Below are 23,118 nucleotides of genomic sequence, written 5' to 3'. Positions count from 1 at the left end.
TTATAATTTACAACAAAAAAACAATAAAGTGTTCATAATCTATTTTTTAAAAAATTTCAAGTAAAAAAAATTCAAACTTACTCAAGGTACAAACTATAAACTCCGTAGAAACGGATAAGGCGAAAAAAGCGAAGAGCGTTAGTATCTTATGAGTTCGACTAGAAGTCTGAAATCTCAGCCAGCCCAACAAGCTCAAAGGGAAACCACAAGAATATATCGACGACAATCGTTTTGGAATACTTTATGGCAATGTTCTTTCGATTATCCACCATCATACATGTCTTGTCACCAATGAATGCAACAAAAAATGTTGCAATCATATCAATCAAAAACAAAAAGTTAATTATATTATCAAGTATAAAAAAACTTTTTGCTTGTGGTTGTGTGAAACTCCATTGCGTCAGTGATACTATGCAAGTATAAGTTGATAGAATAGTTAGTATATAGCACCATATCCTGCAAAAGGCAAACAGGTTTTAATATTTATTGTTTCTTAACGGCTAACATTTTATTAACAAACTCAAACAAATAAGGTATGTATGTAGAAAGAGAGAGAAAGATACAAATAGTTATCACAATTCTTGTCTAGCCAAACGCAAAAACACACAAATTTTTAGGAAAAACAAAAGCATATATACTAGAATAACCAGTAATAAAGATTATCAGGGGATATGATGCAACGTCTCAATTTTTGTTGAATACCTCCATTAATTCTTGCCATTTTGTTTGAACTACAACAGACGCCCAACTTACAAGATGAGCTGAAGTGGGGAGAAAATACAAAATTCCTGTTTTTACGAGGAATTGAGTAAAGTCTAAACAACAAGCTAAAAAACATAAACTAAAAATGCATATCAAATATCAACTACACAAAATAACAAAATTTTCAGATAAAATAAAGAAAATTGTAATGTACCCAAACAAATATTTTTAGAGAATGTACTTCTTTAAATATTCTTCGATGTAAATAATTGACATCATTGCAGGAAACAGACAAAAGGTGTGAGAAGTTAGTAAGTGAGAAGTTTTCACGTGGAAAAATAAATGTTGTTTACATTGTTGATGAAGGGGATAAGTAATGTGATGGGGTGTTACGGACGACGCCCATCAGTGTCCAAATCGGATAGCCGTTAAATGCCTTTAACTTACTAGAATGTTATGGAATGTGGAGAATATGAGATGTCAGGAGGATCGATTGCTCTTTACCCATGCCAGGAGACATCTAGTTGATTATATAGCCTGTGATATATATGATGCTACTACAAGATTAATGCACGGAAAAACGATGGAGACATTCATCTCTCCAAAAGTCTCTGCATGCAAATCACCATAACCAACGGTCGTTAAGGTCATAACAACCCAATATATGGATATAACATATGCTTCCCAAGGAAAACCACAAGAATATATCGACGACAATCGTTTTTGAGTACTCTATGGCAATGTTCTTTCGATTATCCACCATCATACATGTCTTGTAATCAATGAATGCAACAAAAAATGTTGCAATCATATCAATCAAAAACAAAAAGTTAATTATATTATCAAGTATAAAAAAACTTTTTGCTTGTGGTTGTTTGAAACTCCATTGCGTCAGTGATACTATGCAAGTATAAGTTGATAGAATAGTTAGTATATAGCACCATATCCTACAAAAGGCAAACAAGTTTTAATATTTATTGTTTCTTAACGGCTAACATTTTATTAACAAATTCAAACAAACATAAGGCATGTATGAGAAAGATACAAATAGTTATCACAATTTTTGTCTATAAAATAGAATATGCACCCACCATAATGGCAAAATAAACAAGCAAACATATTAACAAAAATAAACATTCCAATTATCAGTCTAACTCACCTTCATCAAAATATAAGCAAATTATTTGAGGTAATCATAAGTTTCTACCCACCAAAATATTGCTAAAGAAAGATGAGTTTATGTTCATAAACTGTTGAAATTACAAACGCTTACCAAGACAATCTTTACCAAGCGAACAATAACAAAGTTTATATTTTCATTCTCCTCAAGCCTACACTCAAAATAAACATATTTATCATCATTAGCTACAAAGATAAAAAAAAAACCAAGAATATATGATTTTTTAGTGAAAAACAATTTCACAGCTTACTCGGTTAAACAATCACTGATTATGTAGCGTAGATAAGACCAAGAAAGGAAAGCCCTGTGAATATCCGATATGTTGTGCTACTAGGAGGGTATTGCATCCCAACCACCTCAAAAGGAGCGATCAAAATCACACGCAAAATAAATGTTTTAACATTGTTGATAATAATTCTCTTTGGAATATCACGACGGCAAAAGTTCTTTTGTCAATGTAAGCGACAAAAAACAATAAAAACAAATCCTACTTATGGCCATCTGATACTCGAGTCTCTTTAAGACTCTATTGATGTAATGGTCATCTAATAAATTGAGTAGCTGCAGACAAAACAATAAATGTAACTCATGGTGCTTATATACATATGTAATTTAAATAACATAAAAAAATATATTCTTTTACAAACAACATACCTTGATGTAGTTTCCTAACATGATGGCTCCGTCACTTGGATTTCCTTCGAGAATTTTCAAAAAATTGTCTCTGTCTATTTTAGAAAGTTGGCTAATTTGGGTTGTTTTGATGGTAAACATTTGCGGTTTATTAGTAAACACGCAGCTTTCACCAACAAAATTACCAATCTTATCATTTCGGCAACCTAAAATCAGGATTAAGATTCAGTTTTATTATATTACCGTATATTATATTACAATAGACAGATAAAGTACTTAATACTTTGCTTGATGTGTACTATTAATCAAATAAACTTATTCAATTCTATTTTCAAAAATCATTAAATCCTGTCCATGAAGACAAAACATGAGATAAAAAGATAAATTAAAAACATGAAAATGTTACCTACCACAAAAACTTTATAGAATTTTAAAATTTTAATATAGTATTCAAATTAGACTCACCACCGAACCATCTAATAGAAAATAAAAGCATGTGGGGAAGTCATTTTGCAATACAATTGCTGCATTTTCCGGAAAACTTACAATTTCCATTGCTTGTACCTGGGTTTCAAAATATATATATATAAATTTTAGTTCAAACAAATGAAATACGAAATCATAAATATTGAATGTAAAATAACAATTACCATGTGAAATTGCGTCTCAGTTGAGACTTCTTCGAATAAATGGCTATCTGACATTTTGTGGCACAGAAGTTGGAGAATGCTTGTTCTTATACCTCTAGGATTGGAGAAACTGATGATCCTTATAATAATGAAATCCATGGATTTCTGTTGTATACTGCAGACGCAGATGAGAAAATATATCCTGTTGCAAAGGAGTAGGTATACAACTTCGCTCGCAAAAACTTGCAGCAACACTTCGGTGTTCTTTCTAAAATTATAAATCACAAGATAAGATGTAAGTAAGATATATATATATATATATATATATATATATATATATATATATATATATATATATATATATATATTCAACATAAAACATCAAATAATTCAGAAATATATTTTACTCACATATTCATCTAGTTTACCCATGCTAGGAGACATCCAGTTGGTTATATAGCCTGTGATATATGATCTTACTACAAGATTAATGCACAAAAAAATGATGGAGACACCCATCTCTCCAAAAGTCATTGCATGCAAATCACCATAACCAACGATCGTTAAGGTCACAACAGTCCAATATATGGATATAAGATATGCTTCCCACCACTTCTTTTGTAGAGATCCGATCCATGTTCCCGTGGGGTCACTATGCAAGGTTGCAGCATAGTAGAAGATACACGCCCCACAATGTAAGACAAAACAAGTCATCTACATACACAAATAATCAATTCTTTGCACTTTTCTCAAGTTTACCATGATTAATATTTTTCAAAAGTTTACCATGATTAGTATCGCCGCGCGAATATAAGTAAAATTAATCTTGTCACTCTTCTTATGCCTGCACTCAACATATTCACGTTATAATTTACAACAAAAAAACAATAAAGTGTTCATAATCTCTTTTTTTAAAATTTCAAGTAAAAAAAATTCAAACTTACTCAAGGTACAAACTATAAACTCTGTAGAAACGGATAAGGCGAAAAAAGCGAAGAGCGTTGAGTATCTTATGAGTTCGACTAGAAGTATGGAATCTCAGCCCAACAAGCTCAAACGGAAACCACAAAAATATATCGACGACAATCGTTTTGGCGTACTTTGTGGCAATGTTCTTTCTATTATCCACCATCATACATGTTTTGTCATCAATGAATGCAACAAAAAATGTTGCAATCATATCAATAAAAAACAAAAAGTTAATTATATTATCAAGTATAAAAAAACTTTTTGCTTGTGATTGTGTGAAACTTCATTGCGTCAGTGATACTATGCAGGTATAAGCTGATAGAATAGTCAGTATATAGCACCATAAACTAAAACATAAACTAAAAATGCATATCATAAATATCAACTTCACAAAATAACAAAAACTTATTCATCTTCTTTGAGAAACAAACAAAGGAAAAAAAATTTTTTTTGCATAAATTTGTCTTTTAACTTGAAGCAAAATTTTCAAATAAAATAAACAAAGCAAATATTTTTAGAGAATGTACTTCTTCAAATATTCTTCGATGTAAATAATTGACATCATTGCAGGAAACAGACAAAAGGTGTGAGAAGTTTTCACGTGGAAAAATAAATGTTGTTTCCTTTGTTGATGAAGGGGATAAGTAATATGATGGGGTGTTACGGACGACGCCCATCAATGTCCAAATCGAATAGCCGTTAAATGCCTTTAACTTACTAGAACGTTATGGAATGTGGAGAATATGAGATGTCAGGAGGATCGATTGCTCTTTACCTATGCCAGGAGACATCCAGTTGGTTATATAGCCTGTGATATATATGATGCTACTACAAGATTAATGCACGGAAAAACGATGGAGACACTCATCTCTCCAAAAGTCTCTGCATGCAAATCACCATAACCAACGGTCGTTAAGGTCACAACAACCCAATATATGGATATAACATATGCTTCCCAAGGAAAACCACAAGAATATATCGACGACAATCATTTTTGAGTACTCTATGGCAATGTTCTTTCGATTATCCACCATCATACATGTCTTGTCATCAATGAATGCAATAAAAAATGTTGCAATCATATCAATCAAAAACAAAAAGTTAATTATATTATCAAGTATAAAAAAACTTTTTGCTTGTGATTGTGTGAAACTTCATTGCGTCAGTGATACTATGCAGGTATAAGCTGATAGAATAGTCAGTATATAGCACCATAAACTAAAACATAAACTAAAAATGCATATCCAATATCAACTTCACAAAATAACAAAAACTTATTCATCTTCTTTGAGAAACAAACAAAAGAAAATATTTTTTTTTGCATAAATTTGTCTTTTAACTTGAAGCAAAATTTTCAAATAAAATAAACAAAGCAAATATTTTTAGAGAATGTACTTCTTCAAATATTCTTCGATGTAAATAATTGACATCATTGCAGGAAACAGACAAAAGGTGTGAGAAGTTACTAAGTGAGAAGTTTTCACGTGGAAAAATAAATGTTGTTTCCTTTGTTGATGAAGGGGATAAGTAATATGATGGGGTGTTACGGACGACGCCCATCAATGTCCAAATCGAATAGCCGTTAAATGCCTTTAACTTACTAGAACGTTATGGAATGTGGAGAATATGAGATGTCAGGAGGATCGATTGCTCTTTACCCATGCCAGGAGACATCCAGTTGGTTATATAGCCTGTGATATATATGATGCTACTACAAGATTAATGCACGGAAAAACGATGGAGACACTCATCTCTCCAAAAGTCTCTGCATGCAAATCACCATAACCAACGGTCGTTAAGGTCACAACAACCCAATATATGGATATAACATATGCTTCCCAAGGAAAACCACAAGAATATATCGACGACAATCATTTTTGAGTACTCTATGGCAATGTTCTTTCAATTATCCACCATCATACATGTCTTGTCATCAATGAATGCAACAAAAAATGTTGCAATCATATCAATCAAAAACAAAAAGTTAATTATATTATCAAGTATAAAAAAACTTTTTGCTTGTGATTGTGTGAAACTTCATTGCGTCAGTGATACTATGCAGGTATAAGCTGATAGAATAGTCAGTATATAGCACCATAATCTAAAACATAAACTAAAAATGCATATCAAATATCAACTTCACAAAATAACAAAAACTTATTCATCTTCTTTGAGAAACAAACAAAGGAAAATATTTTTTTTTGCATAAATTTGTCTTTTAACTTGAAGCAAAATTTTCAAATAAAATAAACAAAGCAAATATTTTTAGAGAATGTACTTCTTCAAATATTCTTCGATGTAAATAATTGACATCATTGCAGGAAACAGACAAAAGGTGTGAGAAGTTACTAAGTGAGAAGTTTTCACGTGGAAAAATAAATGTTGTTTCCTTTGTTGATGAAGGGGATAAGTAATATGATGGGGTGTTACGGACGACGCCCATCAATGTCCAAATCGAATAGCCGTTAAATGCCTTTAACTTACTAGAACGTTATGGAATGTGGAGAATATGAGATGTCAGGAGGATCGATTGCTCTTTACCCATGCCAGGAGACATCCAGTTGGTTATATAGCCTGTGATATATATGATGCTACTACAAGATTAATGCACGGAAAAACGATGGAGACACTCATCTCTCCAAAAGTCTCTGCATGCAAATCACCATAACCAACGGTCGTTAAGGTCACAACAACCCAATATATGGATATAACATATGCTTCCCAAGGAAAACCACAAGAATATATCGACGACAATCATTTTTGAGTACTCTATGGCAATGTTCTTTCAATTATCCACCATCATACATGTCTTGTCATCAATGAATGCAATAAAAAATGTTGCAATCATATCAATCAAAAACAAAAAGTTAATTATATTATCAAGTATAAAAAAACTTTTTGCTTGTGATTGTGTGAAACTTCATTGCGTCAGTGATACTATGCAGGTATAAGCTGATAGAATAGTCAGTATATAGCACCATAATCTAAAACATAAACTAAAAATGCATATCAAATATCAACTTCACAAAATAACAAAAACTTATTCATCTTCTTTGAGAAACAAACAAAGGAAAATATTTTTTTTTGCATAAATTTGTCTTTTAACTTGAAGCAAAATTTTCAAATAAAATAAACAAAGCAAATATTTTTAGAGAATGTACTTCTTCAAATATTCTTCGATGTAAATAATTGACATCATTGTAGGAAACAGACAAAAGGTGTGAGAAGTTACTAAGTGAGAAGTTTTCACGTGGAAAAATAAATGTTGTTTCCTTTGTTGATGAAGGGGATAAGTAATATGATGGGGTGTTACGGACGACGCCCATCAATGTCCAAATCGAATAGCCGTTAAATGCCTTTAACTTACTAGAACGTTATGGAATGTGGAGAATATGAGATGTCAGGAGGATCGATTGCTCTTTACCCATGCCAGGAGACATCCAGTTGGTTATATAGCTTGTGATATATATGATGCTACTACAAGATTAATGCACGGAAAAACGATGGAGACACTCATCTCTCCAAAAGTCTCTGCATGCAAATCACCATAACCAACGATCGTTAAGGTCACAACAACCCAATATATGGATATAACATATGTTTCCCAAGGGAAACCACAAGAATACATTGACGACAATCGTTTTTGAGAACTCTATGGCAATGTTCTTTCGATTATCCACCATCATACATGTCTTGTCATCAATGAATGCAACAAAAAATATTGCAATCATATCAATCAAAAACAAAAAGTTAATTATATTATCAAGTATAAAAAAACTTTTTGCTTGTGGTTGTGTGAAACTCCATTGCGTCAGTGATACTATGCAAGTATAAGTTGATAGAATAGTTAGTATATAGCACCATATCCTACTAAAGGCAAACAAGTTTTAATATTTATTGTTTTTTAACGGCTAACATTTTATTAACAAATTCAAACAAACATAAGGCATGTAAGCAGAAAGAGAGAGAAAGATACAAATAGTTATAACAATTTTTGTCTAGCCAAACGCAAAAACACACAAATTATCAGGAAAAACAAAAGCATATATACTAGAATAACCTGTAATAAAGATTATCGGGGGATATGATGCAACGTCTCAATTTTTGTGGAATACCTCCTTTAATTCTTGCCATTTTGTTTGAACTTCAACAGACGCCCAACTTACAAGATGAGCTGAAGTGGGGAGAAAATACAAAATTCCTGTTTTTACGAGGAAATGAGTCAAGTCTAAACAACAAGCTAAAAACATAAACTAAAAATGCATATCAAATATCAACTACACAAAATAACAAAAGCTTATTCATCTTCTTTGAGAAACAAACAAAGGAAAATATTTTTTTTGCATAAATTTGTCTTTTAACTTGAAGCAAAATTTTCAAATAAAATAAACAAAATTGTAATGTACCCAAGCAAATATTTTTAGAGAATGTACTTCTTCAAATATTCTTCGATGTAAATAATTGACATCATTGCAGGAAACAGACAAAAGGTGTGAGAAGTTAGGAAGTGACAAGTTTTCACGTGGAAAAATAAATGTTGTTTCCATTGTTGATGAAGGGGATAAGTAATGTGATGGGGTGTTACGGACGACGCCCATCAGTGTCCAAATCGGATAGCCGTTAAATGCCTTTAACTTACTAGAACGTTATGGAATGCGGAGAATATGAGATGTCAGGATGATCGATTGCTCTTTACCTATGCCAGGAGACATCCAGTTGGTTATATAGCCTGTGATATATATGATGCTACTACAAGATAATGCACGGAAAAACGATGGAGACACTCATCTCTCCAAAAGTCTCTGCATGCAAATCACCATAACCAACGGTCGTTAAGGTCACAACAACCCAATATATGGATATAACATATGCTTCCCAAGGGAAACCACAAGAATATATCGACGACAATAATTTTTGAGTACATAATGGCAATGTTCTTTCGATTATCCACCATCATACATGTCTTGTCATCAATGAATGCAACAAAAAATGTTGCAATCATATCAATCAAAAACCAAAAGTTAATTATATTATCAAGTATAAAAAAACTTTTTGCTTGTGATTGTGTGAAACTTCATTGCGTCAGTGATACTATGCAGGTATAAGATGATAGATTAGTCAGTATATAGCACCATAAACTAAAACATAAACTAAAAATGCATATCAAATATCAACTTCACAAAATAACAAAAACTTATTCATCTTCTTTGAGAAACAAACAAAGAAAAATATTTTTTTTGCATAAATTTGTCTTTTAACTTGAAGTAAAATTTTCAAATAAAATAAACAAAATTGTAATGTACCCAGACAAATATTTTCAAATAAAATAAATAAGTGTATGTGCCCATTAGTTATATTCTCTGGGGTAAACCACCACAACAAAACTATTGTTTTCTGTGCTGCAATTGTTTGCGATGAAACGGAACAAACATATGTGTGGTTGTTGTAACAACTTTTGGAAGTATTTCTTATATATATTGTCACATTTCTTATAAATGTTGCAACAAAATAAAATTATAAAAAATTAACTCTTATATGTGTTGTCACATTTCTAATTTTTTAATTTATCATTTTACTGCATTTGTAATTCAATTATGTGATTACATACTTGACCGGTATATGTACAATTTTATTTTTATTTATTAGTCAAAATTCAATTTATTAGTATATTGCAAAATTCAATTCTTGGCCTAAACTACTTAACAAAAAAGTGTCCTATTTGCAAAAAAGTGTCCTATTAATTTGTATGTTTTCTCTTCCCACCTCCCGTGAGTCTTTTATACCCCTAATATTCCAATTTTGCCCTTGCAGAATAATTCGGTTCGCATAAACCGAATTTTTACTAGTGCAAATTCAGAGTAAATTTCGGTTTTTAGAAACCGAAATTTATTTTCAAGGCAAAAAAAAAAACTTCGGTTTCTATGAACCGGAGTTTTTTCAAGGGCAAAATTGGAAATTCAGGGTGGGATAAAAGATTCACGGGGTGTGAGGAGAGAAAACATCATTAATTGGTCCATTGTTTCAAAACCAAAAAAAGGTAGACAAAAAAAACGTAATAGGCCTAGTCATGTTATGGCCCATCCATTAGCCCAAACTCACAAAACGGGTTAAAAAAAACACTCCAATTAACTATTTCTTAGTAACCGACCTAGTTGGATTCTTAAAAAATCCGCTCCAGTTAACTTATTTTCATTTACATCAAGTTGTGGGCTCCACTTCATCAAGTGGTGATATGGTGTGGTCAGATTTACAAATGTAAAATCTATTACATTCAATCCTGGCCATCCATTTATGGGCCTCACTTCCTTATTTTGGACTGTAGCCAAAATAGTGGGGTTGTGTAAGTTGCATCACTTTGTAGGGTGATGCATATGAGAAGCCACCTTATCATAAACATAGAATAATGGTGAAAATCCAAAAGACAATGAGCCTCTCTAGATTTGAGGAGGAAAAATATTTTGGTAGAAGCTTGAAAAAAAACTTTCAATGTTTTCCACTTTATGTCCCCTCAAATCTTCCACCTCGATCAGTCCCTTTCCCCTTTATTTTTCCATCTTGGTAGCATATATGTTTTTTGTGCAGCAACCTTAGTGAATTGGTACCATAAAGTTTTCTTGAGTATGTACTACGTAGATAAAATTAATTTTAAAATAATTAAATATAAAAAATATATTATCATTAAATGATTAAATAATAGATGTAAATCAAGTAATTTGACTTAATTGGTTAATGAAACTAGGGGTGGACAACGGTTCGGGTTCGGGCACGAGTCAACTAATTTTTATTCGATATTTGAGTTTGTCATTATATTAATGTAAAAAATTTATTTTAAATTAAATATTTAAAAATTTATTATATAATATTGTTAAAATATAAGTGGAATTATGTTTTTGACTAATATAAGTGGAATTATTTTGTTAATCATTTTTGTAAACTTTTTTTTGACGAATTGTAAATTTATTTATTCAATTTTTATGTTTTTTTTTGTTTACAATGAGTTGGGGATGAACCCAGGACCTATTCAATTTTTATGTTTTAGTGACAAATAATAGTCCCGTGTATATTTTTAATAAAAAATTAGAAATTTTATTAGGAATATTTAGGGTAATTTAGTAAGTTTGATACTAATTGACTTTATGATATTATTATTAATTTTTTTCTTCCTATGTATAGATCCTTATGTTTTGTTCCTATATATGATATTTTGTTCCTACAAATTTACCAAAATACCCTTGTATTTAGTTAACAGATGCATCATAAAAACACTCTACCAGATTAACGAGGAATGTTTGATACAATTAAAGAGTCTATAAACAATGGATGAAGATTTAATAATGATGAAGATGAAATTGGATATGGATTTGGGTGGTGGTCAGTGGTCACCTAACCTCTGTTTTGAAGTAATGAGATTGATGAGGTTGAACATGAAGGAGAAGAGAGGATGGGTTATGAACCCTAACTTCTGTTTTGAAGAGTTTTTTTTTTAAAAAAAAAAAAAATTTGTTTAGCATTTAATATTAGTAATAAGTATAAAGAGTAAATTCTCTATCAAAAAAATAATAAAGAGTAAATTACACTCTCCTTTCTTAAGAGATGTTTAAATTACACTATTCTTCCATTTTATGTTAAAATATATTAGAGAAAATTACACTCTTCATTCTTAAAACAAGCTTGAATTTTATCCCCTCCCTGTTTATATTAAAACCTACATTTTCCGATACTTTAATAAAACTCCATTTTAATATAGTTTAACTTCTAATGCATATGTTTCATTATTATTTTTTACTCACATCATTAAAATATAATGCTAAATATCGTTATGAATTATGAAACTATACAAAATAAAATATAAATATTGGATAAATTACTAAATTTGATTAGAAAAACTAATTTATATTAAATTTTATATTCTTAAATAATAAATTTAATAATAACATTTTCAAAGAAAGAAAAATTAATTTTTTAAATGACGACTTAAAGTTTTTTGACATAAAATAGTTGGTTAAAGTTAATTACTATCACAAAAATATTTATTTATGTTAAAATGAATTAAAATGTATATTTTAACATAAGATGGACGGAGAGTGTAATTCAAACTTCTTTCATTCTTTCATGAGAGGGGTGATATTTAGTCTAAAATAAATTGTAAATCAAGTCTTTGACTGTGCTACATGGCATAATTTGAGTGAGCAACGTCGCACACTGTTAGTTTTTTTTTTATAACGTCACATTAACGGTAGGGATCAAAACAAAAATATTGCTCTTTAGCTACCTGTGGTACCTTCAACCCCAAAAATACCTTGATTTTAGCAATGTTCGTTTCTTATTCTTCATAAAAGTAGTGAATCTGTTAGAAAAATATGGTTAGATTCCACAATTTTTTGAAAAAATATCGCTTAAACTGTGATTTTGGATGCGGATATTTATCGTTTAATTTAAGTTAAAAAGTGAATCTTAACTTAAAAATTCTTCAAAAAAACATATCTACTAATCAATCAATTGAGAGAACAAACCAAATAATGCAATTATTTTGTGTTCCAGTTGAGAGAGTTATTGGAGTGAAAAAGATGGCAAATGTGTTCATAATTTTAGTTTTTTTTCTTTTGCATTGATCTTCAAAAATAATAATGCAATATCGATCGATTTCATCCTCAAATATATCGAGTGAAGCAAGCACAAATTATTGTAGATCAATTATAAGTTCTATGGTGTCTACCATATTTTATGGACAATAAATCACACCCAAGTGACTCATGTTGTTATGCATTTGAGTATATTGCTGCAAACAAGGTCAGTTGTATTTGCGTTGCAATAAATAGTGGCGAGAATCCTAGTTGTTCTTTCCTCTTGATCTCTAATCTCAAGCCCTAGCCTCATTTGTTCTCGCGCTCTAATCCTAATTCTTATAGTATGTGCTTCATAAAAAGGATGACTAATCCTAATTCTCTTATTTTTCCTTCTATTTATGATGGGTCAGCTAAGTTTTCTTTTCCTAAAAGCAAGGATGAATTGTGACAATTTTTTTTTTGTTTACAATGAGCTGGGGATAGAACCCAGACTAATAACATACTACCCAAACCCCTCACTACTAGACCAAACCTAGTGGCTTGAATTGTGACAATTTTTATCTCATCTTAAATTCCTAAAAGATCTATTAATTTAAAGTCATGAAAATCTTTATTCTTTTATTTATTTTCACTATTTCGTCTCATCTACTCTAAATTCTCATTAATTAGTTGGTTTGACATATATTTTCTACCGAAATTTATTAAATAATAACTAAATAAATTTCTAAATTTCGGGCCTTACAATTTCATACAAAAATTTAAGTAATAAAAAACATAAATTTGATCATAAAAAAATTAAATTGTATACCGTATATAATATTCTATGTGTGCCATGTTACTTGAAATTATCAATGATTTACTTTAAACTAATACTTGCACAAAGTTAATTATAAAAAAAATGATATATATTACATGTATACTTAAAAGTGAATGATTGTTTTTATTTGAAAATAGTTGGCTTGTTTTTTTGGGAAAAACATAAATAGAAATTATCCATTGTTTGTGTTGACTATAAAAATCACCTTTTTATGAAATAGTGTTATTGGTTTAGTGACTTGAAAAATGTTTTGGTCTTTGTATGAGTGGGTTCTTGGATGTTGGACATTCTTTTTAAAAAATAAAAAATAAAGAACAAAAAATAGCGGTTAGTAAGAGTTGAACTCACGACCCCAAGTTGCAAGGGCATGATGTCTTCTTGTCATTAATGTGTGCAAACAAATTTATCCCATATAGTTTTAAGATTGTAAAAATACCAAGCATATTAAAATAATTTGTCAGTTTTTTCAGGGGTGGTCGTGGCCCACCCAGCCACCCCCAGTTCCGTCATTGAATATCATTAAATTTGATTTAGAAAGTGTTTATGTTTGTTTTTTTTTTATATATTTATTATGGTCCATTTTTAATATTTTCAGAGGACCTCCAAATAATCGGAGACAATCTTGCCTCTAGACTGGTCATTCCGATCCAACCCATGCAACTCCAATAAGTCAAAATCACGATTTTAGGCCATTTAAACACAAACATAAATATTTCTAATATCATTTCAACATTTGTATGCATTTTAGCGTCCAAAAATTGAAAACGAAAATTTCAGATTCGAATTACTTTATTGTTCAAAACTAGAACCAGAAAAATTTCATTGTCATTACGAGCTATTGCCTATTGCGACATCCATTGAAAAATTGTCTTTTTCCATAGTAGCACAAATGAAACTGACCTTGTTTCCAGCAAAAGCTCAGCTATAATAAAGGTGTATGCTATAATAATTCATATTTTCAATGTGAAGCTATACATCAATAATGATTGTGTTGCAAGTTGTGACATTTGGCCATATATTCAATATTAGAAAGGCAAACATGAACTAATAACTCAGCAATTGACAGTTTCAAGGCTCCTAGTGAAAATGTGTTGTATTCTTGAACATGTTATATGAGGTTTCAATATTTGGTAAGGTTTGTAGTCAAACTAAATCCAAATGGAAATAGAGGATCATGATGTTTATCACCAACATTCATTGGGAGCTGGTCACTGTCAAGAACCATGTCCTTGCCAGCTTGCCGGTGAATCCATAGTCACTGTAGAGAACGTCGGCAACACCTTGACCTTCGGTGCCAGGAAGCCATACAGCTACAAGTGCATCAATTTTCGCTATATTTGGCTGAATCACACATTGAATTGAGCCACATACATGATGGTGCTTGGACATGGTTCAGCTATTGTTATTTTCAATATGTCACCACATCAAGGATGACACTTTATCGTTTTGGAAACACGTCTAGCAGTTCACTTTGGTATCAACTTGCTTACACAGAAGCCAAAGTGTAACAGTGCAGTGTGGAAGGCTCTCGACACCATCAACCCTGCTAAGGAGAAAAGTCCATGGATCGATGAGATTGATGTTCCAAAGTTATCTACCATCTAAACAACATGATTGTACGTAGTTGTGTATCAACATTAGGTGATAGTTGTTGGATTGATGAAATTCTCTTACCGAGCTTAATTTTGTGAATTTTATTCTGCTTTCTGGTGTACAAGTGGTAGGTCTAGCTAGTTTATGGGCAGTTTTTGTTGAATTCAACTTTGTCATGGGCTTGTGCTTGCTTGAACCTGTGATTGTTTTGCTGTGAGGTGTATTTTCTCAGGAATGTATTTATTGACTGGTCTGTGGGTTGTGGTGATGAAATTCATACAATCTGAATTACAATTCTAGATGATTTGTGATTTATCTAACAAAATCGGAATTGAATGTTTCCATTCCGTTTCTTTAGTGTGTTGATGCTTAAAGCTAAATTCTTAGTTAGTAGTAGTAGTAGTAGTTCAGTTTGTATCAGCATCTCTGCACAATTTTAAGTTGCATGAGGAGCTTTCGAGCTGCATAATAGTATCCTACCAATCGTTTGTGCCTCATACTTGCATTTTAGTAGCAATCCCAATTTGAGGGAACTTGTTTCTTTTGAAGCACAAGTGCTGAAATGCAAGCAAAATAATCATTCCTGAATGAAACAATTTATGGTCATAACTTTCTTATATTCGCTTGTCGCCGAACAAACTTAACCTCAAAGTTGGACAACAAAAACAAACTATTCTTAATACTATCAATAATGGAACCAAATTTTAAGACTCCTACATTTCTTGAATTGGTGGCATTAACTAAGGTTTGAGAGTCACTTTCAAATATAATAAAGTTTCATCCTTTTTGGGTAGCTAACTTCACAGCGTCTAACAAGGCCATGTCTTCACCTTCAAGTATTGACATGTTCGAAGTATATTTTCTTGTCTGTGCGCCTTGAAATTCACCATTACTATTCCTAACACAGCAAGCAGTGGTAGTGGCACCTTGGTGCTCAAAGAATCCCGCATCCACATTTATTTTGAGCCACCCATCGTGAGGCTTTTCCCATATCGCGCTATGCTGCACTGTGCGCGTTTTTTGGGTTTTTCTACGGATCTGCTGTGCATGAAACCAGTTTTTCCACAATTGAAAAGCTTGGTTCCCAACCTGTTCTGATGAGAGTTGTGTGTTTCTCCAAACCTTCGCATTACGATTGTGCCACACGCACCATATAAGTGCTGCAACACGGCCAGCTATGTCACATTCTTCCTTGCTGCAAATATCAAACAAAAACTCTGCTACATCATTGAAGTTAGACAGTCTGTGCATTAAAATGTGGCTAAGACCAGCTGCTACCCAGCTAGTCGTGACTTGCGGGCATCAAATACGAAAATATTAAGTGCTAACCCGCAAATGGATACAATATAGTACACTTTGTACATAATTTTAGCACCGCCTCTCCAGGCTGATGTCGAGTATTATTACCACCGCCTCTCCAAAATTTTCGAGTATTATTACCACCGCCTCTCCAAAAGTTTTATGTCAGAGGGTGCTTTATGTTTAATCAATAGACATACCAGCTAACAACCAAAACATAACCTCCTTGCCATTTTAAATCAAAGGACCAAGGAAAATTTTCCGCAAGTGAAATACATTTGAAAAATTTTCCGCCTCTCCAAAATTTCACTTGCGAAAAATCGGAAAATACATTATGAAATTTTCCTTACCTACAATTTTTTGTAGGTTTTTTATCTGCTGCATGGTTATTTTTTAACTATAACATAAAACTTACTTGTAGGACAAAGAAGGGGCAACTATCCTTTAATGAAAGTATCAACTATCCTTTAAGCTTTTGGTACCATTCAGCGGCGGATCTTATCGGGAGCGGAAAGGGGCCGTGGCATCCTTCAAGTAAAACAGAAGGACCAGTATATTCGGGTCTCTTTGAAAGGTTCCAATCCGGAAAAAGAATTTATATCTTGGACTTCCGTTGTATCAATAACTCATTAACACCTTTGATGGAAATCATCACTATTTTTAAATCATGGTTTTGTGTAGTATCCATAAGGATACCAAATACTCACATTTTCAATCATGGTTTTTGTGTGCCTGAAATTTGTACACATTATTTAAATATAAAGAACACAAGTGATGATGATGGACTAGCTCCATTGGAAGCCAATACTAATAGGATGAGATCTGTTGAGTTGCAGGTAGATAAAGATTTAGAATCCAATTCAGATACAGATGAATATCTCTGTGTGCTAATTATCTTGAGTATTTACATCATAATTACATGTTTGAACTCTACTAAAAACAGGATGAATTGAGTTTGCATTAACTCGTCAAACTTTTTTTTTATCAATTTAAGTGATACTAATAACTAGTATTTTACATTTATCCCTGATGGAATTTGAACTTAGCACCTTGAGATTATAAGGTTAAACTCTTACCACCGAGCTAGTACGTCGGGTGTAATTTGTCAAACTATAGAACACAAACACAGTAGAAATCATTTGTTTGATTTATTTCATCTTTGAATTATTTTTGTTGGTAAATAAACGATGAGGACTACTAACAATAAATGTTTAATTTTAATAGGAAAAAGTTAAAGTTGTTAATAACGACTACCAAATATCTATTTAGAAAAGACAAATAAGATAAGACTTGTCTAAAATAAGTTTTGTCTAGCATAATATTGTTAGACAAATGTGTGCCAACAACTGCATTATAGGCATGGATCCCACTTATTAATATGTCGCACCGAGATTCCCTGTAGTCGCTAACTACGCATTCATACAGCCAGTGAATGTGTACCTGACGATTCATATATCAAACTCTGTAAATTAAAATTTGTTCGAGATATGCACCGTCCATTTTTTATCAGACGGTCACACAAACACTGACTGCATGAATACGTGCAAATAATGAGTGATTGCAGGGAGAGGAGGAGAAAGAATAGGGTCCACATGGATTCATGTCACCATCAAGATGCAGTTGAAAATTTCATGCATGTGGATAATAATAATCAAATGGTACACTTGAAGTAAAAGAGCAAAGAGAAACTTTAGTTTTCAGAATCTGAAAGAGTCACAAAGTCTTGTTGATGGAAATGGTGATCCTGTCTTAGTTGCCATCAAAAGGCTTGATTAACAAGGTATGAAATTTCTTTGTAAGTAATTTGTTACATAATGTCATGATTGCTGTATTTCTACAAAATAACAGTCACTGCTAATGAAGAAAATTGAATTCTTATTTTGTAATTTTACATGTCATTCCATGAAACATACAACATACCAAACTGTCACAGAGAAATCATACCAAAAGATTGATTTATGATTTTGGATGACTAGAACATAACAGTATAATACACCGAGAACGTCCAATAACCGTTTTCCAACATAGTTTATGAGCAGTATAATCCAGTGGAGGATTTGGCTACTCTTAACTGAGTAGTTAGTAAAGTGGGAAAATTAAGAGTTGATACTATATTGATTTGTTTATCAACAATTGATATTACTCACTTTATTCTCTCGAGTGATATTTTTCACTTTAGAAGAGTGTTACTCACTTTATTATTCTCTAAAATTAAGACTCATTTTGACAAATAGCGGTGCAGCCCGTCTGTTAGAAATAATATAAAACCATTGATGTAGCTCTATTCTAACAGCTTAAGCTTTTGGGATAATCGGTTATATGACATGGTATCAGAGCCTCTATGACTAAGTGGTCTAGAGTTCGATTCCCGTTCCCCTTACTTTCTAATTAAAAAGTGGAATTTAAGCATATGGTATGTGGGCCTATGCATTATCCACGCTTCAAACCCAAGTGAGCTCTTGCGTGAGGAAGCGTGTTAGAAATAATATAAAACCATTGATGTAGCTCTATTCTAATAGCTTAAGCTTTTGGGATAATCGGTTATATGACACCGTCTACCTTTTGTTCATGTGTAATTATTTTATATATATGACAACAGATGTTTTCTTTCTGCTGCAGATTCAAGGTCGGAGAAAACCTTTAAACCAACAAGAGGAATCAATTTGGATGAGTTCATCCATAGTGTACATAGTTAGTTTGTTCTAGTAACAGTAGTTTACTAGTAGAGAGAAACTATGAAAATCACTATGGATAAATATTCTTCTTCTCAAACGCGTCTATCTCTTCTTCTACCATCTTTTCCTTTCACCATCAACACATTTCTCTTCCTCTTCCTCTCACTCTTATTCTTAATCCAATACCAAAAACATGCCACTGCTAATGCGGTAATGTACGCATCTTGTGCACCTTTTGACTGCGGAAATTTCAGCAATATTAGTTATCCATTTTGGAGTTTTAACATCCAACCAAGTTATTGTGGCCATCCAAACTTCAAGCTTGATTGCCAACATGGCAATTAAACTATTGACATAAAGTCGCAAAAGTTTCACATCCTTCAAATAAATCATACATCTCAACTTTTGAGGATTGCAAGGGACGATTTATGGGGTTACGATTCTGATGTTGTGCATTCTTGTCCTAAGCAATATATTAATGTAAACTTAGATTTGAATTTCTTCAAGTACACTTCCAATAATGAAAACTATACTCTATTGTATGAATGTGGTCCTCTTTCACAGTCCTCTACTTTGAGTTCAGAAGTTTCCGAAGTAATTTCTTGCCTCATAGAGGGTAAACCTCGTGATGCATACCTAGTGTCAAGTGCCAAATTGGCTGATTTCATTGCTATGGAGTGTAAAAATAGTATCACAGTTCCTGGCTTGAAGAATTCATTCACAAACGATTCGGATATTGTGGTTGATGTTTTAGATGAAGGATTCGAGGTTGGTTGGAGTGGTGTGGGAGAAGACGAATGTGATGGTTGCATTAAATCTGGTGGGAGATGTGGATACAATACATCAGAAAATGCAACTATCTGTCTCTCGCCGGAGAAATCTGTGGCACCAATAGACGGAGTAACACCATCAACCGGTATTCTTTCTTCTCCCGATGTCTTATTAGATTTTTTGCCGAACAATATTTGCATCTTTGATTGTTTATGTCAGCTGTCAAATATTCAAGATAAAGTTAATATTTTTTAAGAGTAACCAATGCTCTAACAGATTTGTCTATGATGTTTTTACAGCTATTGCAGGTAAGCAGTTGAGCAGACAAGGGAAAATAAAAATCATTATAGGTGATACATCTAAGTTCCCTATCTGTGTTGATTAGTTTGGACTATTTATTTTATAAGTGAACTATTAGTATTAACTATGCAAAGAAAAATATGTAAATTTTTGCTTAATCATAAATACATTGACTAAGCCTCCTAACAGGAAGTGCAGGTGCAGTATTTGTAGCATTATCCGTATGTATCACAATCTTTTGCTTCAAATACAAGTCAACAAAAAATAACCAAGACATCGAAAAATTCTTAAAAACTCATGAACCCTTTCCTGTTAGAAGATACAAGTTCTCACATATCAAGAAAATGACCAACAACTTCAAAGTTGAATTAGGACAAGGTGGTTATGGTGCTGTATACAAAGGAAAGCTACTCGATGATCGCCCTGTGGCTGTAAAGATATTAAAGTCATCCAAAAGAAATGGGGAAGATTTTATGAATGAGGTTTCTAGCATTACTAAAACCTCTCATGTTAATGTTGTCACCCTTCTTGGATTTTGTTTCGAAGGCCGGAAAAAAGCTCTTATCTATGAATTAATGTCTAATGGTTCTCTTGACAAACTTATTTACAATAAAGGACCAGGAACCGTTCCATCTTTGAGTTGGGAGATTCTTTATCAAATTTCTAAAGGGATAGCTCGAGGGCTGGAGTACCTGCATAGAGGATGTAGCATTCAAATTTTACATTTTGATATCAAGCCACATAATATTCTCTTGGATGAGAATTTTTGTCCAAAGATATCAGATTTTGGGATGGCAAGACTTTGCCCGAAGAAAGAGAGCATTATTTCGATGTCAGGTGCTAGAGGGACAATGGGATATGTAGCTCCTGAGCTGTGGAATAAAAATTTTGGACGAGTTTCACACAAGTCTGATGTTTATAGTTACGGAATGATGTTGTTGGAAATGGTTGGAGGGAGGAAAAACCTTCGTGCTGATGCAAGTCACACAAGTGAGATATACTTTCCTTATTGGGTGTACAGTAGACTTGATCTAGGCGGTTATTTAAGACCGGGCGAAGTCATTGCCTCAGAAGAAGATGAGATCGCAAAGAGAATGACCGTTGTAGGTTTATGGTGCATTCAAACATTTCCAAATGATAGGCCTACAATGAGTAGAGTGATTGAAATGTTAGAATGCAACATGAATTCATTGGAAATACCACCAAAACCTGTTCTTTCGTCTCCTACTAGATCAGTACCAAAATCTCCAGCTTCATGAAATTTTTGGGCTAACTTTTCCACACTGCATTATGCATACTACTCACTGAAACTAAGAAGGAAAAAATGAGCTGGAAAAAATGGGTAAGTTTTCCCATTTTCCACACAATTAAACTTATTAGTTTCTCCACAAAACATTTATTTGTTCTTATAAGGTTGTTAATATTTGTAATTTGGATTAGTTCTAATTAGTACTATTAATTATGTCATATTTTATTTTGAGTTATTTCTATTAGTTTATTGGGAAATTAATTTGTTGGTTGAATTCATTACTGTATTACTTTATAAATGCTCTAAAGTTTTAAGGTTTTCTTCCTTATAATGGACGGAGCATCATTCCTCGCACTATATTTAATTTATAAGAAAAAAAAAAAAATTATTTTTGGTAGATGAAGAAATTCTTTTGACATATTCAGTTTGATACTAATTAACCCAAGCGCACTTAGATGAGATGGGGGTGACTATTTCTTCCACGTGAAGCTAACCAGATGATAGTTTGGGAAGAAGAAGATATTTTGGGCGCGACACAATGTCCAAAACCTATTGGCGCCACGTCACTTCATCCCATCTCGCCTGTTGAGTCTTCCAGGATTATTTTGATTGGGCTTTGTTACTTTTGGACTTATTGGGCCTAACTAATTTATCATTTGATCCATTGCCCAATACATACATGATACGAGTAGTTTTCTTTAATTAATCACCATGTCATTAAATTGTGATAAACATGAGTTTGTTGACTTATTCTATGAGTATTCACCCTCCTTGTCTTTATTGATCGTGCACCACTTTCAATAATTATTTATTTTCTTCTAATACAATTAGGTTGCTTAATGATAGTAGCATGTCAATTGAATTGTGATGTTCAATCGGTACGAAACTTCACCCACTTTCTGTATGCTTGTAATAATTCATCTTTTCAATGTGAAACTACATCAATAAGTAATACTGTTATAGGCTTTGCCATTGTAGAAACCTTCCTAATTAATATTATTAATTTCTTTTGTGTCTTACTTTTGTTGGTATTTATCAATAATGATTGTGTTGCAAGTTGTGACATTTGGCCATATATTTCTCTTTAATCAACTATCAACCCAATTAGTGTTAGACATTACAAGTATAAAGGATATCATATATATTATAAGCCAGGCTCTTAAGCTCACAACAAAAGAAGTTCTGCAAAGAACCACATCATCCTTTCAAAATGAAATTCTTTTCTGTTCATTGAAAATGACATGTTTATACTACTAAAATTATCAAGGTACCATACAGCACATTTCTAATCTAGTGTTGAATCTCATAATTGCAATATTAGAAAATGTGTTGTATTCTTGAACATGTTATATGAGGTTTCAATATTTGGTAAGGTTTGTAGTCAAACTAAATCCAAATGGAAATAGAGGATCATGATGTTTATCACCAACATTCATTGGGAGCTGGTCACTGTCGAGAACCATGTCCTTGCCAGCTTGCTGGTGAATCCAAAGTCACTGTAGAGAATGTCGGCAACACCTTGACCTTCGGTGCCAGGAAGCCATACAGCTACAAGTGCATCAATTTTCGCTAGATTTGGCTGAATCACACATTGAATTGAGCCACATACATGATGGTGCTTGGACATGGTTCAGCTATTGTTATTTTCAATATGTCACCACATCAAGGATGACACTTTATCTTTTGGAAACACGTCTAGCAGTTCACTTTGGTATGAACTTGCTTACACAGAAG

The 23,118-nt window shown here is 32.4% G+C and overlaps 2 protein-coding genes across 4 annotated transcripts; one reads left to right on the top strand and one right to left on the bottom strand.

Annotated features, from left to right (window-relative positions):
* Positions 1-15,867: 15,867 nt before the first annotated feature.
* LOC123922718 lies at positions 15,868-16,341 on the bottom strand. Its single transcript, XM_045975415.1, has one exon. The coding sequence runs from the start codon at positions 16,339-16,341 to the stop codon at positions 15,868-15,870; it is 474 nt and encodes a 157-aa protein (XP_045831371.1).
* A 1,456-nt stretch (positions 16,342-17,797) lies between these two features.
* On the top strand, positions 17,798-21,619 carry LOC123924581 (LEAF RUST 10 DISEASE-RESISTANCE LOCUS RECEPTOR-LIKE PROTEIN KINASE-like 2.1). Of its 3 annotated transcripts, none has more exons than XM_045977526.1 (4): positions 17,798-18,169; positions 19,009-19,980; positions 20,135-20,185; positions 20,325-21,619. In XM_045977526.1, exons 2-4 carry the CDS (start codon positions 19,737-19,739, stop codon positions 21,392-21,394), a joined length of 1,365 nt encoding a protein of 454 aa, XP_045833482.1. In that variant the 5' UTR covers positions 17,798-18,169; positions 19,009-19,736; the 3' UTR covers positions 21,395-21,619. The 3 variants fall into 3 exon arrangements, with proteins under 3 accessions (XP_045833482.1, XP_045833483.1, XP_045833484.1); XM_045977527.1 differs by having other exon boundaries at positions 18,059-18,169; positions 19,648-19,980; XM_045977528.1 differs by having other exon boundaries at positions 18,059-18,169; positions 20,334-21,619.
* The last annotated feature ends 1,499 nt before the right edge of the window (positions 21,620-23,118 follow it).

The sequence above is a fragment of the Trifolium pratense genome, linkage group LG4, assembly GCF_020283565.1.
Source record: "Trifolium pratense cultivar HEN17-A07 linkage group LG4, ARS_RC_1.1, whole genome shotgun sequence".
Lineage (NCBI taxonomy): Eukaryota > Viridiplantae > Streptophyta > Magnoliopsida > Fabales > Fabaceae > Trifolium > Trifolium pratense.
The sequence above is the reverse complement of the archived record's forward strand: the minus strand, read 5'-3'. Positions and strand labels throughout refer to the sequence as shown.

Coding starts and splice junctions, on each gene's coding strand:
- LOC123922718 (XM_045975415.1), bottom strand. CDS start 16,341: ATGCACAGACTGTCTAACTTCAATGATGTAGCAGAGTTTTTGTTTGAT.
- LOC123924581 (XM_045977526.1), top strand. CDS start 19,737: ATGGAGTGTAAAAATAGTATCACAGTTCCTGGCTTGAAGAATTCATTC. Junction 19,981..20,134: donor CGGAGTAACACCATCAACCG/GTATTCTTTCTT, acceptor ATGTTTTTACAG/CTATTGCAGGTAAGCAGTTG. Junction 20,186..20,324: donor GAAAATAAAAATCATTATAG/GTGATACATCTA, acceptor GCCTCCTAACAG/GAAGTGCAGGTGCAGTATTT.